General features: G+C 37.5%; 1 protein-coding gene across 4 annotated transcripts in view; it reads right to left on the reverse strand.

The window, feature by feature from the left end:
• The window catches only part of LOC105033532 (D-lactate dehydrogenase [cytochrome], mitochondrial), a 146,275-nt gene that overhangs the window by 92,161 nt on the left and 34,402 nt on the right, over nucleotides 1-19,712 (reverse strand). For all 4 annotated transcript variants that reach the window (XM_073251755.1, XM_010908393.4, XM_010908394.4 and 1 more), the window contains 2 exons: nucleotides 4,596-4,692; nucleotides 3,514-3,588 (listed from right to left, as the gene is read on the reverse strand). In XM_073251755.1, coding sequence (XP_073107856.1) covers nucleotides 3,514-3,588; nucleotides 4,596-4,692 — 172 coding nt within the window. The remainder of the gene's footprint in view (nucleotides 1-3,513; nucleotides 3,589-4,595; nucleotides 4,693-19,712) is intronic.

Consider the following 19,712-nt stretch of genomic DNA (forward strand, 5'->3'; position numbering starts at 1 on the left):
AGGAGTCATCTTCTTCCCCTGATTCAATCAGCTAAAGAAGTATAAAAAGGCCATGATTTTCCTTTGTTAAAGCCTCGCTTCCATCTATAAAAAGGGCCTCTTCCCTCTCCTCTAGTATTTGCATTGAAGTCCCTCAAACAGAGAGTGAATTTGAGCCTTTTCTGTGAGGTTGCTTGTAGATTTCACTGCCGGGTTTGGCTGTGAGACTTTGCTGGATTTGAGGAAACAGCCTTAGTTTTTGTTTTCTTTCTTTTCCGATTGATGGGCCATTATCTTTGCTTTGATTCAAGCTAGCAAGTCACTGGATTTGGTAGATAATAGGGTCTCCCCTGTTCTTTCGTTTCCCCATCCACCAGCGGCCATCCTTAGCCACCATCCATCGCCGTTGTTCCCTTTCCCACGATCGAGCAATGCTCTAAGCCACTACCAAATTGTTGGTCTTGACCACAAATGACACCTCTATTTAGAAAAGAAAAGTCTTTCTCTTTCTTCTTTCTCCCTTTCTCTCTCTCCTCTCTCTCTCTCTCTCTCTCCATCCTCACTCTACATGGTTTAGTGAACCTATTAGAGGGTCCGAGACTCCTATTCTGTAGACCCTAGGCTAACCACAGTAAAGGGTCCTGGACTAACCCATTTGTGACCATCCTACTTCCACCTAGTTAGTGCCAGGCATCCTTGGACCTCATCATTAATGATCCAATCTTGCCCTTTTTACTCTGATCTAACTCATTACATGATTCATCGGTTACCCAAATCTAAAGCATTCGGGCTATTGGATGTTGTTACCTAGTTTGTTTCCTTGATTGGCTCTACAATTAGTTCTAATTATTATAATTTCCTGGATATTGATTCGATGCTATACGGGTGCAATCAACTAGACAAGAAGACGTTGAGCAAGGGAATTTACACTATGATCCCTAAATCAAAGTAAATCCCTAATTTCTTTAATTTACGAGTTTTGTATTAGGTAGGATCGAGAAATTGGGCGTAAGGGTAACCTAGGCATCAGGAATTCTGAATCCAAAACTAAGCACTAATTTGTTTAAGTATTATGGCTATGGATTAATCAAGGATAAGTCATTGATTTTTAATTGGACATGTTAGGGATGGATGAGTTGCATTGCATTTGAGTTGGTTGTTGATAGAGGTAAGAGTCCTTGGACACGATCACCTATATATATGTATATGTGTATATATATGTATATCTATATATATGTATATATATATATGTATATCTATATATATGTATATATATATGTATATCTATATATATGTATATGTGTATATATATGTATATCTATATATATGTATATATATATATGTATATCTATATATATGTATATGTGTATATATATGTATATCTATATATATGTATATATATATGTATATCTATATATATGTATATATATGTATATCTATATATATGTATATATATATGTATATATATGTATATATGTATATCTATATCTATATATATGTGTGTGTGTGTGTGTGTTTATTTATGCACTATATGGTTTTGGTTTCTTGTGGCTAATTTTTATTGATAGGTGATTGCTGGTATGACTCCTTATATTTTCTATATTATATGCTTAAATCAACTATTGATGGATTTTTCGAATAGTTTAGATTATGATACCCGCTACTGAAAATATTGAAGATGTTATACTATATTTATTTGGCATGATTAGGATTTAATAAATTGATCACTAATAAAAAGGTGTTTCAACTTTCGACTAACCACATTAAATTGTGGATAGTCTATCATAGACAAGAATATAGCATTGTGGATAGCTCACCATGGGTAGAAACATGACATTGTGGATAGCCTGCCATAGGCAGGAACAAAGCATTGTGGATGGCCCTGCCACAAGCAAGAACATAGTATTTTAGTTTGCCCATTATGGGCTAGAGTACGATCATGGTTGGTTCAAAACCTAAAGATAAATATTGATTGATCTGGATCCGACTAATGAGACATGGATGATAAGACATATGAAACCACTATTAAGTAAAAAGGTTTTACTTAATGATACCTATGGTATATCACTTTTGAATAAAATGGATTTTGATAGTAAATTTGCATACTTTTGCATATATCTAATATGAATAGTTTATGTTTTTACTCCAATATTATTTATTTGCTATTTTCAAGTCATATTATTATATTGGTGTTAGATGTGGGGATTCTTTCTGGACTGTAAAACTCACACCTCTTCTTCCCTTTCCTTTTTCAGAGTTACAGAATGCATATACTTGGATACAATTGGGATCATCAGTAAAAGGATTGAATAAATAGAGCATTATTGGTACCGATCGGATAATTGAGTTTTGTAAATTATACAAATTTTGTTATTTATTAATATTGAATATTTCGTTATGAATTGAAATTACTAATGTTCACGAATATTGAGATTGTAATGGATTTTCAGATCTTACATATTCTCTAGGGCCTTGCCCTAAGGAGTGTGTGGCCGTGTTGCACGGCCACCCAGGTTCGAGGTGTGACACACCTTATAAGCAAACATCTATCATAATGGGTCAATCAATAAAAATATCACCTTAATTTTATGGATTGTTTAAGATATTCGAGAAGATCAATCCAGTTCCTTATCTCCCGGAGCTTCCCAAAGAATCAAAGATACATCCTGTTCTCCATGTCTCATGCCTAAAGAAAGCTCAGGATCTGATATCATTCCACCAAGCACCTTGCTTGAATGTTGCTGATTAAGGAGAAGTGAAACATGAGGCATTGATTGCTTGAAAGGTGGTTAAAGGCAACATAAAGCATTTATAAAGGCATTGGTACAATGGGTTGACACAATGCTTGAAGATGGTACACAAGAATCATGGAACCCATTATCACGAAATTTTTCAAACTTCAACACTTACACCAAAGGGTTTGATTAAAGAAAAAAGAAACAGTATAGCCCTCAAATGATGGCAATGAAATAAGGCAATAGACATATGTCAGAGGAGAGAAATATGCTCTACAGTCTATTGGTTTGTGGCTTTCCTTTTGCTGCTACTTTTTGTTCAGGGAGTCTGACATATGGTGGTATAATTAACCTTTACATTTATAATGAATTGTTTTCATTAGGCCTTTGGTGGAGCAAACAGAGTAATTGTGTTCATTCTCCTCATACAACTCAGGGACATAGTGTATATAGTATATACTATAATGGAACTCTAGATAATCCTAGATATAACAAGTCTTGCAAGAAACAACTCCGGGAAAACAAACGAGGGCATAAAGAAGAAGGTTTCACCATCCATAAACAGCGCAACTCATGTTAAAGATATCTAAGTTCATGCAAATTGCCCATTTCTTTCCGTTTTTTTAAGAAAAAACATATTGTCAAATTAGAACCATCCAACACGTTACCAGAAAGTAATTTAAAGTGCCATATACACTTTATATTTGTAAATAATCGTGAATACAAGGAAATGTTGTGAAAAATAATAGGCCATCAAAAAAATAAAAATACAAGAGAAGGGATTCACTATTTATTCTACCTGTATACCAGAGAGCATTGTGGCAATGGCAACATCAGCAGCATCTTTGATCATGCAAAAATTGCACATTGCAACCTGAAATAATAAAATATTCTTCTGACAAGCATAAAATGACCAGCAAAAACCAGAAGAAAATTGCAAGAAATATTAGTCGATACTTGATAGTACTACTTAAAAAAAAAAAATTGTGAATAATATTTTATGTGCAAAAAATTTCTCCTCCTCATTTCAGGAGAGATGGGTTTCTCAAAAACTGATAATGGATAAATCATACTCAGCAAGAAATACAAAATCTAGAGTAATTATGGCATTTTTAAGAACAGTAGAGAAAGAATTCCGGTAACAAATATTTCGGTTGCAAAACCTATGTTCTCACTACAATATAGGGAGAAGAGGGAACAGAGATGGAATTTTCTGAAACTTACTAAGGATGGCTTTTCAAGTCCCATCTACTTTACCTAGCGCTCTTTTGAAACAATGATTTCTTATTTTCCTTTCATAAGAAATTTTCAAGCAACTATTTTAAGTTAACTAAATCAAGAGTGGGTGTAAGAGCAGATTTGTGTGGGAATGGAAAAGTAGGATTCCTTCAAGTTTTAGTATACAGAGGCAAAATGCCTTCCTACAAGATGACACTTAGTATTTTAAAGAAATATATGTAATGCTTTACAGGCCAGTACCATCACTGTGTATAGCATGTAATATTGTGCCCTTAACAGATTCTTCTAAGGAAGTGCTGGAGACCAGTATCATCTGACATTTGTGTATTCAACCATCAGTTTTCCACAAAGATGTCGGACAAAATGATAATTCATTGAGTTCCATTGCTTTACTGCCATGGGATAGCGTTGACAGGGAAGATGAGAGGATCATTCTTTTTGTGATTGTGAAAAATAACTAAGAAATCATTCAACAAAGTTAATCCTTCACCAGGTTATCAGTAGATTCCGGATTATTCTTCTATAAAACCAATCAAGATATCACTTGAATGGCATGCAGCAACATTGAGCAAGGGCTATGTGCCTAAGATATAGACATTATTCTGTAATGATGTAGCACCTATAAAAGGAAATAAGATATACCACTGAATGCTGAGGAAGTTTTTGAAGCCGCAAAGTGACTTCTGTAATAACACCTAAAGTTCCTTCACTTCCAATCAACAATCGTGCCAGATCATATCTGATACATAATAAATATTAAAGGTTAGCAACATGCCCCTCCTCGTGGACAGTCCTGCCCAACTTTGTCTTATATCCATCCGCGTAATTGTGGAAACCTACATATGCATTGTCTGATTGTCAAAATAAGTGTTAATGATGGAGATTAGAAGCCTATCATTTAAGGTAGTTATTACATTAAAAAAAGCCATCAAGAGGAAAAGGTGAAAACCAAGGTTACCCATCTTATTGGTAACATTCTCCTTTCACAATCTGCTTCTAGAGTTATGCAAGTTGGTTCAATATCATAAGCAGTTAAGCACAACTATCTGTTGAAGCCAAAATACTTACAAATATGACAAAATCACAAAAAGATGTCGCTTTATGAAATATCAGCAAAATAACCAACAAGAAAACAAATAGGTTACAGAATTTCCTGAAATGGTGCAGAATATAAGTTTGGCTGTTTGGGTTTAACCAATCTCTCACAGCTTGGATTGGATAAATAAGATATAGTTGCATGGATATTTCAGAGACATCCTGAATTCTAACACTCAATCTGGCCACAAGAAATCCAATATTACCACTAGATTTTGTTTTATCATGATTCATGATGATATTATACTCACTGGTGAGTATTTGCACAGAATTAATGGTCTTAGGGATAATTCTGGGTGAGTCTTTCAAACAAACAAGCTTGGTCAAATTCACAATTTTCTTGGCATCAAAATTTCATGTTCTAAAAGTGGAAGAATCTATTCCAAAGAAAATATGAAACTAGCTACCAGCTGAAAGAGGAACTTTAGGAGCTTAACTGATGCTACCCACATGGATCCAATGACCAGACGAACAACAAAAACTGGAAGAGTTAAGTAGACGTAGGGGACCCTGTGCCACCATAGAAGCACACCATGATGACCCTTTCCCTGGTTTTGGTGCAGGGAGGGTTTCACAACAATGACAAGGGAACTCTGAGGGAAATTAGTATCTTCGATAAACACTCAAATAAATCCTTCCTGTGCATGGCATGCAGTTTCATGGGTGCTCCAACAGGTCCTGTACCCTAAGATAACCATCATGTGGATGAAGCATGGGTCTGACCACCTAGATATCCAGTGTTGTTTAAATGCAGATCGTGTTGTATGACACTCACAGCGGAGAAAACTTTGCAAAATTGCAAAAGATGTTGACTGAATTCTTGACATGCACGGGACATAAGAGATAATAAAAGGTCATCCTATCAACTGAGAAGCAATTGCAGTCACAGTAGCATAGCCATCAACTATAAGTGAATCAAGAGTGTCAGAGGCCTCAGTAAAAAGGGAACAGGCCTAACAATAAGCAGAATAGTAGTGGCAGTAGGAATGAAAGGAATAAAGGCCTTACTTAGCAAACACTCAACAAGAGGAGGGATGAGATGAGAAAATGCACTAGGAGCAGGTGAAAGAGGAAAACTACTAAAAGCATGGTGAGGGAAACAGATATTACAAGATACCAAGCAACATGCTGCAAGATCATAGTTTATAATGCTCAAGTTCAACTGAGAGCTTAAGAAGATGGATGATCATATAAACAATGTTCTTAAGTCAGTAACCCTGCATTAAATCACTATGGTGGCCAGGTCACGGGTTCCTGGTTTGGTTGCAAGTTAACTGCAGATCGATGGGTGAACTACCCACATCTCTAAATCTTGATCCCTCCTCTCAGAAGCGTGGCAACCTATCTTCTCTTGGCTCTCTTCCCAATATCTAGCTACCATGCTTTCTTCCCCATAATGACCTTTCTCCCATAGAGATCCAGCTGCCCTCACTTCAACACCCACGAGATCAGGTAACCTTGCTAGTTGCTAACATCCCTAAAAGATCTGATTGCCCCCAACTTCATCTTCACTAGATCTGGTTGCCTCACACTTTTTCCTTACTAGATCTAACATCCCCCCTCCTCATCTTGGTTAGATACAACCATCTTCACCTTCATCTTTGCTGGATCTGCCCGTCCTGCTCCGCATTTTGGCTAGATCCCGCCAGCCCCCTCATCATCTTTGCTAGATCTTGCAGCCCCACTACTTGTCTTCAATAAATCCAGCAACTCCTTTTCATCCTCGCTAGAGCAGACCACCTCCACCTTTGACCTCAAAAGATCTAGCCATCTCTAGCTTCATGCCATCAGATCACCCGTCCATTAAATCCCTCCTCAGCTTCTTATGATTTTCTGGTCCTTTATTTGCCTCTGACCCGGACCCGGATAGGTGAAATCCAAGTTGACCCAGCCACGTTAAGCAGCTCAACTATTGGACCCAACAGGTCGTACAGGGTTTCTCTGAATCCTGGGTTCCAGTTACCCGACATCCTGAGGCTCTCAGGTAACAAGTTGGGCATGCCAACACAATCAAGCCATCAAGTTCCAAAATTACTGATATAAACAACAGGATTTGCATGCCTACGGAGAAAATGGAGGACAAACATCTTCACCTAAAAACCCTCCAAATCAAAATAAAAAGGTGGTCTAGAGTCAGTACCAGACTCCATACGGATAAAATCTTACTATAGTGTCGGTAGCGGTTCGATCTGATATGGTAATGTCGGTATGGTATGCTGCACCGGTATGGTATGCCCCATACCGGGTGATATGGGGCGGTACATCAAACCTTGAATTCTAGACAATAACCTCTAGAATGGAGTGAGAACATAATGTTATTGATGAGATAAATTACATAAATAGCTTTGCCCTAAAACCAAGTCTAAATGGTGATAGAGAAAGAATTAGCATGCTAAAAAAATCATATTGATGCTTCTACTTGCAAAAAATTCTGTCACTAATCTTTGGGATGGAAAAACTAAGGCAATTAGGCAAGAAAATCATAAATTTTAAGAAAAATTATTTGGTCCCGGAATGATAAATCTAGAGAACTCAAGGTAACTATAATTAAAAAATAATCAAGCTTATAGTACACATCTACAAGCAAACCATGGCATCCACTTCTTCCTCAAGAATAAGCCATGAATCAACATATTAGATGCACTGTCAAAAGTTAAAGTAGAAACAATCATCAAGAAAAATATGAAAGATAGAATATAGCAGTGCCACTTACATGACCTAAATTTCACAAACAGCTAGTACCAATTCTTGACCTTACATTTCACAAATGGCAGCAAATGCAATAGTCAATGGAAATCAAGAGGGCTAAATCAAAATTAGTTCAAGGAGGTTCGATGATTTGACAAAATAGATAAAACAAATAACTAGATAACTTAGAATCTGGCGCAAGATGACCCTGTTCAGGTGATGAATTGACAACCATCAAACAAGTCAAAATTAAAACAGAATAATGATGGATGCACAGTAGTAGCATCAAACATCATGCAGCAGAAAGTACCCAAGTCAAAAAAATCACTAAGCAATACATGATAAGGCAAGATAGTACCATAGTCATGGTCGTAGTGATAAACAGTATCATTCTAGATGAACAATACTTTTTTAAAAAAAAAAAAGCAAAAAAGATCTAAAAAGGAATAATCTTTCAGAAGGAAATGGATGACAGCTGGAGCAAGTTTGGGCAGAACATCTGATATTATGTGGTGGATAAGGCGTATTACTGTTGACATTGCTTCTTCTAAGAATGCTTTGCTAGAAGCCAAAAACACTTGCAAAGTGGTAGTGTTGGAATTTGGAAAGATGTGTTTTTGTTGGTTTTGCTTCTTGGCAATGCTAGACCAGAACTCCAACAAATTGACAAGAACCATACAACGTATGTAAAGGCTTATCCAAGGTTTCCTGTACCGGTACCGGTGGCCGGATCGGCCAGCCGGCGATACGATACGGCACGTCTCCGTTCCGTTCCGAACCGAGGCGAACCGACGAAAGAAATCGGGAAAGAAAAAGAGAGAGAGAGAGAAATAGAGAGAGAGAGGGAGGAAGGAAGAAAAAGAAGGGGATCCACCGGAAGGGCCGCCGGAGGCCCTCCGGCGGACAGCCGTGGCCGTCGGGCGGCGGAACGGCCTCCCGTGGCTCCGCGCGGGGAACAGGGGCGATCCGCCCCTATTTCTCGATTTTTTTTTAAAAAAATTTTTTCAAAATGAAGTTGGCAAGTGGTTTGCCGACTTAATTAAGACTTCGTTTTGAAAAAGCTTTTTAAAAAAAAAATTTCGAGAAACAGGGGCGATCCGCCCCTGTTCCCCATGCGGAGCCGCGGGAGGCCGTTCCGCCGCCCGACGGCCACGGCTGCCCGCCGGAGGGCCTCCGACGGCCCCTCCGACGGATCTCCTTTCTTTTTTTTCTTCCTTCCTCCCTCTCTCTCTCTATTTCTCTCTCTTCCTCTCTTTTTCTTCCCGACAACGGCATGTACCGTTTTGCATGCCGGAACCATCTCGGTTCCTCGTCGGGATGGTTCGGCATGCCCCGTACCGGGCGGTTCGGCCCGATATGGCAAACCCTGGGTTTATCCCAGAAGACAAGCTCCATTTGATGAGATTAAGATGTCCTTGAGAAGTTGTATGAACCCTACAAAGTAGCAAGTACTCAGATGTGGTTACAAGCACCAGCAGACAGTAGTGAATGCAAACAAATGCCCATGGAATATCCATGATCCAGACCTAAGAAAGCACAGAAATCAAGAATGTACCACATACAACACAACAGGCATAATAAACTGAAATTTAGGTCTTGTGATCCTGTGATACACTGCTCACAGTACAAAAGTCATAGGACAAAAAATAAACCCCGATAATTATATGACAGAATGACTTGAATGTTGCGATCCTAGGTAAGTTGATAGCTGCTAACATGTCCAGTCTGGCCAAGACAGTATTCATTGAAGGCTAACAAGCTGCAGGCAGATGGCAGAAAAGGCTAATTGAGCAACAATGATATGTAGAGATTAGTTAGAGTAGCAAACATCTTTGGTTCACAGCCATTACCACCAAGAGGTGCAAGATTTCATCCCAACAATATTGCTTGACATGTTGTTGTTGGGCTCCGGTGACACAACGGAATATGAATTTTAAAAAATTTTTAACATGCATATCAAAAGCTTTAACAATTAAAACTATCCAACTGGAACTCAAACCCTAGAATCACCTTGTAAATGTCGAACAAACCAAAAATCAAGCATGCAAAGAGTTAGAAACTCATAGTTTCAAAAATGAGCAATAGTAAGAAGGTGATCTCTACGAGACTCCAAAGTAGAAGTCCTGCAACGATGATCCATATGAAAGATCATCAAGGCTTCCTTCTGGAAGAACAATCATACCAACATCCATTTGCCTTCGATTCCTCCACTAGGACCACGCCAAAAGAGTTCTCTCCAGAAATCTCATAACGTAGGATTTGATTTTGTACTCCAACATATGAAAAAATCAAATCCTAGGACAAGCACACCACACTTGTTTTTTTCTCACCTTTATTCTTTCTATTTTTTCTTCTCAATTTTTTTGTCTTTTTCCTTTGATTTTTTTTTTTGGCTTTTTCCTCTCTTATCACACACCTAAACACCAGAGTTTCTCAACCCTTATCCCATAAGAGGCGTGCCATTTAAATAAGGAATGAAGGACGGCTAGAAGTCCCAAGGGGCGCCAACTCTTAGCGCTCCACTTCCTTCGCGTGGAGAATTAATTCTCCGATGAATTAAATGGCGCAAAAGAGCCTTCGTACAAAAAGACTCCTCTTCTGCGCCCCATAAGTTTCCATATTTAATCTGGCGTGAAATACTAAAAGGTGGCGTGAGAAAACCAAGAGACTTCATTAAGAAGGATGCTTCCTTCTTAACGCGGAAAAGTGTGCGCTCCATATTTATTTTGGCGTGGACTTTTGGAATGGCGTGGAGGACTCCTTTCTCACCTAAAACACTTCCAATTTAACGCAAGAAACCAACCAAATCCAATTAGATTCAAGGCAATAGGTTAGGTCTAGTTCAAACACTTTGAAGTTTGAACTTAACCTAATTGAAAACTTGGATTAACACAATGTACTAGCATATCAAATTAACCCTTAAAATTTATAATAAATCCTAATTAAATCAGACCAAGATCAAATCCCAAAGTGTGTAACCCATTTGGTTCCAAATCTAGCCAGTAGCGGACTCAGGCTCCTGACCTAATCCTAATCCGATTAGATTAGGTCAGTCCAATTGCACCAATTAACTAGGACTATTTCTAATTAATTCTCAAATTAAACTCTTTTAATTTTTGCGAGTCCACAAGTCAAAATTGACGTCTAATAACATGTCATGACTATCCGGAAAAGATGAAATTTGGTGGAAATATCAAAAATATCCTGCAGAGGCAAGTTACCATATAATTCAATCCTTCAGTTATACAACACCACAGATGAGCTTTGGACATGGAATCATGTCAAGCCCAATTGCTTATAAATGTATCTCGATCAAAAGGTGATGATTCAGTTGATGATACATTAAAAACCCCTTTCTAATTATCATCCTGCTTTGGCCAAAGACTTTCAAAATTATCAACCTATGAGATCACATAGGATGTTCACTCCCCTTATTAGGAGTGATCGATCCCTCATTAACCACTCACAACCTCCGTGCACACTTCACCATATCCAAAATACCCCACACAAGGATCATAGAACCAAATTAGAAAGTGAACCAAAACATGAATTCATGTACACAAAGTACCATGGTGATCTCAGGTCAAAGGATCACTTGCACAACTCTCACTAGAGAACAATCAGTTGACATGTAAATAAGACTCCATCAGATGTTCTCTCGTAGGTCAATTCAGTGAACTCATTCTCTAATAAGCACCCACATCCTTGTATTAGTGTCGCCACACAAGTGATTGTGAGATCAACCATCCTTACCACTGAGCAAACATAAGATATGCCAGTCTTATCAATATCATGGATCTCCGACTCAACAAAACAATGACTGAAAATATTTTAGATCAAGGCTATCAAGGATTTAGGTCTCACTGGCGTGATCTCATCACAGTCCTAAAATCATTGCCCAGACCTATGGAGTTCATTATAATCAAACAATAATAAGATGCAGCATATAATGAATCAAAATATCTATTTTATTAATTAATAATGTCGAGTACATGAGTTTAGAAGATAAAATACAGAAAAACACCCCATCGTATCCCATATGCGATTGGCTTGTAGGAAATAATTCTTTCAATCTCTCATTTACACTAAAGCCAATCATCCCTATACTTGATGCCCATACAATCTAGGTGGCAGTCAAACTACTGCAATGACAAGACCTTAGGGAACGGATCCACCATATTATTCTTGGTGTCAACTTGCTCTACAATCACATCGCATCTTTCGACTATCTTCCGAACGAGGTAGAACCGTCTTAGGATATGCTTGGATTTATGATGAAACCTTGCTTCCTTGGCTTGAGCAACTATCCCAGTATTGTCACAATAAAGAGGCACTGGTTATTCAATTTTTGGAACCACACCTAATTTTGAGATGAACTTCTTCATCCAGACGACCTCCTTAGCAACCTCACTAGCAGCAATGTACTCAGCCTCAGTAACTGAGTCAGCAACGATTTGCTATTTGAAATTCTTCCAACTTACTGCTCCACCATACAGAATGAACACATATCTAGATATGGATTTGCTATCATCCGAATCAAATTGAAAACTAGAATCAGTATAACCTTCCAATTTCAAATGAAATTCTCCATATATAAGAAAAACATCTCTAATCCTTCTCAAGTACTTGAGCATGTTTTTCACAGCTTTTCAATGATCCTCCCTTGAATTTGCCTGAAATCTGCTTACAATGCCCAAGGATAAGCCACATTAGACCTGGTACATAGCATAGCATACATAATCGATCCTACAGCCGAAGCATAAGTAATAGAACTCATTTTATTTCTCTCTCCAGATGTCTTAAGAGACATCTTCTTAACGAGTTGTATGCCATGACTTATGGACAAGTAACCTCTTTTACTTCCCTCCATGTTAAACCTCTTCAACACAAGATCTATGTACCTTAACTGGGACAAGCCAAGCATCCTTTTCGATCTATCCCTATAGATCTTTATACCAAGTATATAGGATGCTTCACCCAATTCTTTCATGGGAAACTTTTGTGATAGCTATGTTTTGATCGATTGCAACATAAGGATGTCATTTCCAATGAGTAGTATATCATCCACATACAAGATCAAGAAGACAACAGCACTCCCACTAGTCTTTTTGTACACACAAGATTCATCCACATTTTTGATAAAGCCAAATGATTTGACTGTCTCATCAAAATGGATGTTCCAGCTCCTTGATGCTAAATTCATAAATAGATTTATTTCGTTTGCATACTTGATTTGCTCTCCCACTAGAAACAAATCCCTTTGGCTGAGTCATATAAACTTCCTCCTCAAGGTTTTCATTGAGGAAGACAATCTTGACATCCATCTGCCAGATCTCATAGTCATGATATGCAGCAATAGCAAGCATAATCCGAATAGACTTGAGCATGGCTACAGATGAAAAGATTTCTTTATAATCAACACCTTGCCTTTGTCTCAAACTTTTTGCCACTAGCTTGGACTTATAGGTCTCTATCTGGCCATTTTCTCCAATCTTCTTCTTAAAGACCCATTTGCAGCCTATTGGGATTACACCCTCAAGCGCATCAACTAAAGTCCAAACTTGGTTGGTATACATGGAGTCCATTTCGAATTTCATGGCTTCAAGCCATTTGTCAGAGTCATTACTCACGATAGGTTCCGAATAGGTCGTTGGATCATCATTCTCAATGATGTGTGTCATTCTCGATGACAAACCCATATCCGAGTGGTACATTACGCACTCTACTTGATCTTCGGAGAGGAGGTGTGTATAGTAGCTGTACCTCAACAATGGACACTTCTGGTTGAGCATCAGCTTGTGAATTCTCTACATGCTGATTTTGGAGTCTGTAGGTCTAGAACTTTCTCAAGTTCAACTATCCTCCCATTGCCCCCTTCTTGGATGAAATTTTTCTCCAAGAAATGGTATGCCTACCAACTAACATCTTTTGTTGAGTAGAGTGGTAGAAGTAGTATCCTATACTCTCTTTGGAATAACCTACAAACCTGTATTTTTCTGATCTAACACTAAGCTTATGTCCATCAATATTTTTCACATAAGCAGAGCAACCCTAAATCTTAAGATGTTTAAGACTGGGCTTCTTCCCTTTTCATATTTCATATGGAGTACTAGAGACAGATTTTGATGGTATTTTGTTCAAAACATATGACGCGGTCTCGAGAGCAAATCTCCAAAAGGATTCGGAAGATCCATGAAGCACATCATAGACCGCACTATATCTAATAAGGTGCAATTCCTCCTTTCTGCAATATCATTTAATTGTGAAGTATAAGGAGGTGTTTACTGAGAGAGAATACCATTTTCTTTTAAATAATCGAGAAACTCATTAGTTAAGTATTCCCCTCTTCGATCAGATCGAAGAGTTTTAATATTTTTTGTCAGTTTGTCTCTTAACCATTCTTTAATGCTCTTTAAACTTGTCAAAGGCTTCGAATTTGTATTTGATTAAATACACATATCCAAACCTTGACTTATCATCAGTAAAAATAATGAAGTAGGAGTATCCTCGTCTGGCCTGAATCGATATTGAACCACAAACATCAGTATGTACTAGGTCCAAAATGTCACTCACCCTTTCTCCATGTCCAGTAAATGGAGTCTTGGTCATCTTACCCATGAGACAAGATTCACAAGTTCCATATGATTCAAAATCATAAGGATCAAAGAATTTATCTTTGTATAACTTGTTAATTTTTGACTCATTTATATGACCAAATCGGCAGTGCCAGAAATATGTGACATTCACATTTTCTCTCTTCCTTTTCTTCATGTTATCAACATGAAAAACATTATCATTAAGTGATAAGAATAAAAGACCATTATCAATATAAGCATTTCCATAAAATTCATTAGAAAGATAAATAGAACAACCATTGCTCTTAGCTTTTATTTCGAAACCTTATTCTAATAACAAAAATACATAAATAATATTTCTAATAATTTTAGAAATGTAATAACAGGTCTTCAGTTTTAAAACTTTATCCGAAGGTAACTTCAACATCTTGGTTCCTATGGCTTCGACCTGGATGGACTCTCCACTAGCGCGGAATAGCACGAAGTCACCTTTATTCAGACTCCTTATTTTCTGCAAACCCTGCAACGATTTGCAAAGGTGCAAGCCACAAACAGTATCCAATACCCAAGAATCTGAAGTTGAAGTACTTAATGATAAGTTTATTAGTATCATATACAAACCTTTAGCAACGTTTGCTTCCTTGTGCTTCAAAGTTGCAAGTATTCCTTGCAATTCCTCTTCCAGTGCCCGTCCTTGCCGCAATGATAGCAAGTATCTTTAACGGAGACTTTCTTCGCCTTTTTCTTCAAGATGCTAGCCTTAGGGTTCATCTTTTTCTTAGAATCCTTCTTGTCTTTCTTCTTGGAGATCTTATCTACAAGAAGAACTGAAACTTTTCTTCCTTGAAATGGCTCTCTACTGTTTTAAGCATATTTAGCAATTCAGACAGGCTAGTATTCAATTTCTTCATATGAAAGTTAATGACAAACTATGAGAAGGAATCAGGGAGTGACTGTAAGATCAAATCCTGACTGAGTGCACCATCCATGGCGAAACCCAATTATCCCAGACGAGTGATCAGATCAATCATCATAAGGACATGAGTTTGTACGGACGTGCCTTCACTCATCCTGACACGGAACAACTGCTTAGATATCTCATATCTAGCAGTTCGGCTTTGTTCTCCATATAAATCCTTTAAATTAAGGAGTACAGAAGGAACATCCATGCCTTCATGCTGCCTTTGAAGCTCATTGTTCATGGAGACAAACATGATACATTTGACAATTACACTATCATCCTTCCATATTTTATACGTGGCCCTTTCCTCTTCGGATGCATCTTCTCCGATCGTATCGGGTGCAGGGGTATCTAGTATATAGGAGACTTTCTCTTATGTGAGAACTATTCTCAAATTTTTCAACCAATCCACATAATTTGATCCGATAAATTTGTTTGCATCTAGTATGCCACGTAGTGATAGTAAGGATGCCATTATGCAGTTGATCTACAATAACAAGAACACTGTATAAGCAGACAACTCATGATGACATGCACAACTAGATTAGGATTTTTATCTAATTGTATCTTCCACTATTTTAACAAATTTCATAGCCCTCAAGTATGAAAATGAGAAACATCATCATATTTCTAAGTGGGGTTGAGATCCCTATTCCTCACAAACACCTTGTGGATAGCACAACAAGCATTCATGAGTTTAAGAATAGGTAACTCTTTATCAATTATACTTCATACAATTCTCAATAATTTTTTTGCCTCTAGATCACTCATGGTCTTGTGGATAGCACAACAAACTATAGTGTTCTAGTTAAATTAACCCTTCATTCTCATATGGTCATACTCAAACAATGCTGCCCTGTGGATAGCACAACAAGACAACACTATTCAAATATGCCATAAGCATCAGTATGCACTTAGTCAACATCACATCAATTTCTATAGTAAGCTTTGTGGATAGCACAACAAGCTCACTAAGATCTTGACATACTCTATTGACTAAACATGAAGAAAAGCCTTTATAGTGTCTACATCACCAATCAACCTAAGTTCGAAACTCAATTAGACCAAATTGACCAGATAAGTAGGTGGGAGGCCCCCCGTAGCTTTTCTTAGACACCAACATAGTTGGCCAGACCAACATACGGGCCTAATTAGAAAATCACCTTTAACATTTACCTAGACACCAATTGATCAAATGAATTCGACATTTAATTTGTAAGTAAATCCCAAAACCACAACTTAATTTAATTTTTATAGAGGATCTTAGACTGATCTTAACACATCCTGACTTCTACATTATATATAACATACATATAACAATTCATGCTATACCACATGCGTTTTAAGTTATAATATCATTCATATTATCATGCCAAAAATGATTACTATAATCACAAAAGGTGTACTAATAATTTTGACTTAACTTATAACATATTCAGTCAACTTACAAGACCCTAAACGAATTAGGCATGTAAATACAATACACCCTTAATCAAATTGATTTAAGCATCAAACAACCATGAACCATAAAATTTCAGATTATTGCAAATTCTAAATTTAATAACTGAAATTTAAATTCATGCTTCAAACAAAGTCAAAAATAATTTTTGATTTTAAGACCGATGCTAGAAATTGACACAGCATATTGGTATTATATGAATCAAATCAAATCTATACTACAACTTTGGCACTTGTTTGATCAAATCTAACAAGGATGGCTCTGATACCATTGTCGGGTTCTAGTCACGCAACGGAATATGAATTTTAAAAAATTTTTAACATGCATATCAAAAGCTTTAACAATTAAAACTATGCAATTGAAACTTAAATCCTAGAATCACCGTGTAGATGTCGAACAAATCAAAAATCAAGCATGCAAAGAGTTAGAAACTCATACTTTCTAAAATGAGCAATATGGTAAGAAAGTGATCTCCATGAGACTCCAAAGCAGAAGTCCTCCAACGGTGATCCACATGGAAGATGATCAAGATCCTTCCCAACCGATGCAATGCCGTAGCCTTTTCTTCACAAATGTGCTGCCGGCTTCCTTCTGGAAAAACAATCGCACCAATACCCATTTGCCTTCAATTCCTCCACTAGAACCACGCCAAGAGAGTTCTCTCCAGAAATCTCACAATCTAGGATTTAATTTTGTACCCCAACATATGAAAAAATTCAAACCCTAAGACAAGCACACCACACTTGTCTTTTTTTCTCACCTCTCTTCTTTCTATTTTTTTCTTCTCAATTTTCTTATCTTTTTCCTCTGATTTTTTTTTTGGCTTTTTCCTCTCTTATCACACGCATAAACACCAGAGTTTCTCAACCCTTATCCCATAAAAGGCATGCCATTTAAATAAGAAATGAAGGGACGGCTAGAAGTCCCAGGGGGCGCCAACTCTTGGCGCTCCACTTCCTTCATGCGGAGAATTAATTCTCCGATGAATTAAATGGCGCAGAAGAGCCTTCATACAGAAGGACTCCTCTTCTGTGCCCCATAAGTTTCCATATTTAATCTGGCATGAAATACTAAGAGGTAGCGTGAGAAAACCAAGAGACTTCATTAAGGACTCTTCCTTCTTAATGCAGAGAAGTGGGCGCTCCATATTTATTTTGGCGTGGATTTTTGGAATGGCATGGAGGACTCCTTTCTCACCTAAAACACTTCCAATTTAAGGCAAGAAACCAACCTAATCCAATTAGGTTCAAGGCAATAGGTTAGGTTTAGTTCAAACACTTTGAACTTAACCTAATTGAGAACTTGGGTTAACACAATGTGCTAGCATATCAAATTAAGTCTTAGAATTTACAATAAATCCTAATTAAATCAGACCAAGATCAAATCCCAAAGTGTATAACCCATTGGGTTCCAAATCTAGCCAGCAGTGGACTCAAGCTCTTGACCTAATCCTAATCCGATTAGACTAGGCCAGCCCAATTGCATCAATTAACTAGGACTCTTTCTAATTAATTTTTGAATTAATTTTTTTTAACTTTTGCGAGTCCACAAGTCAAGATTGACATCTAGCAACGTGTCATGACTACCCGAAAGAGATGAAATTTGATAGAAATACCTAAAATAGCCTTCAGTGGTAAGTTACCGTAAAATTCAATCCTTCAGTCATACAACACCCCAGATGAGCTTTGGATATAGAATCATATCAAGTCCAATTGCTTATCTAAATGTATCTCGATCAAAAGATGATGATTCAGTTGATGATACATTAGAAACCTCTTTCTAATTATCATCCTGCATTGGCCAAAGACTTTCAGAATCATCAATCTATGAGATCATATAGGATGTTTGCTCCCCTTATTAGAAGTGGCCGATCCCTCATTGACTACTCACAACCTCCATGCACACCTCACCATATCCGAAACACCCCACACAAGGATTAGAGAACCAAATTAGGAAATGAACCAAAACATGGATCATGTACACAAGATACCATGGTGATCTCAAGTCAAAGGATCACTTGCACAACTCCCATTAGAGAACAATCAGCTGACATGTAAATAAGACTCCAGATGTTCTCTCGCAGGTCAATTTAGTGAACTCATTCTTTAATGAGCACCCACATCCTTGTATTAATGTCGCCACACAAGTGGTTGTGAGATCAACCATCCTCACCACTGAGTATACATAAGATGTGCAACCTTACCAGTATCATTAATCTCCGACTCAATGAACTACTAAAAATATTTTAGATCAGGGCTATCAAGGCTTTAGGTCTCACTGACATGATCTCATCACAGTCCTAAAATCATTATCCAGACCTATGAAGTTCATGATAATCTTAAACAATAATGCAGCATATAATAAAATGAAATGTCTATTTTATTAATTAACAATATCAAGTACATGAGTTTGGAAGACAAAATACCGAAAAACACCCCATCGCATCCCATATGCGATTGGCTTGTATGGCATAATTCTTTTAGTTGTCCCACCAAACACACCATTGTGAACATAGACAAACTAACATAACTTAGTCCTCTCCAAAATCATATCTACCCCTTAGGTGGCATTAGGTATGGGGTGATGACCATTAGATAAAAAGTGATGTGGGTGGAGGTGATGAGATCACCGCATTTAATTACATACCCCAATGATCCTATGCGGCAATGATTCCAAATCACCCTCACTCCCAAAATCACCGCCCAATCCAATAACAACTCCTCGAGAACATGTTTCCAAGATCATCCCAGGACACTGATGTTGGGCTGAGATTTGGGACAAAAAGGCCCCTAGTCCAACAGGAAAAATTGTTTCCAAAAATGCTGATATCTGAAAAATAGAAGTTCTTCTAACTGGGAAGGGTTTGATAATCCAAGAAAAAAATTTCTTCTAGTTGGAAAGGTTTGATAATCACTTGCAGTTGTTTTGACAAGTTTTCATTAATTTTTTGTCTTGTTAAATTGCTCTCGGATGACAAGTTT

Source organism: Elaeis guineensis, chromosome 2, assembly GCF_000442705.2.
Source record: "Elaeis guineensis isolate ETL-2024a chromosome 2, EG11, whole genome shotgun sequence".
In the NCBI taxonomy this organism is placed as follows: domain Eukaryota; kingdom Viridiplantae; phylum Streptophyta; class Magnoliopsida; order Arecales; family Arecaceae; genus Elaeis; species Elaeis guineensis.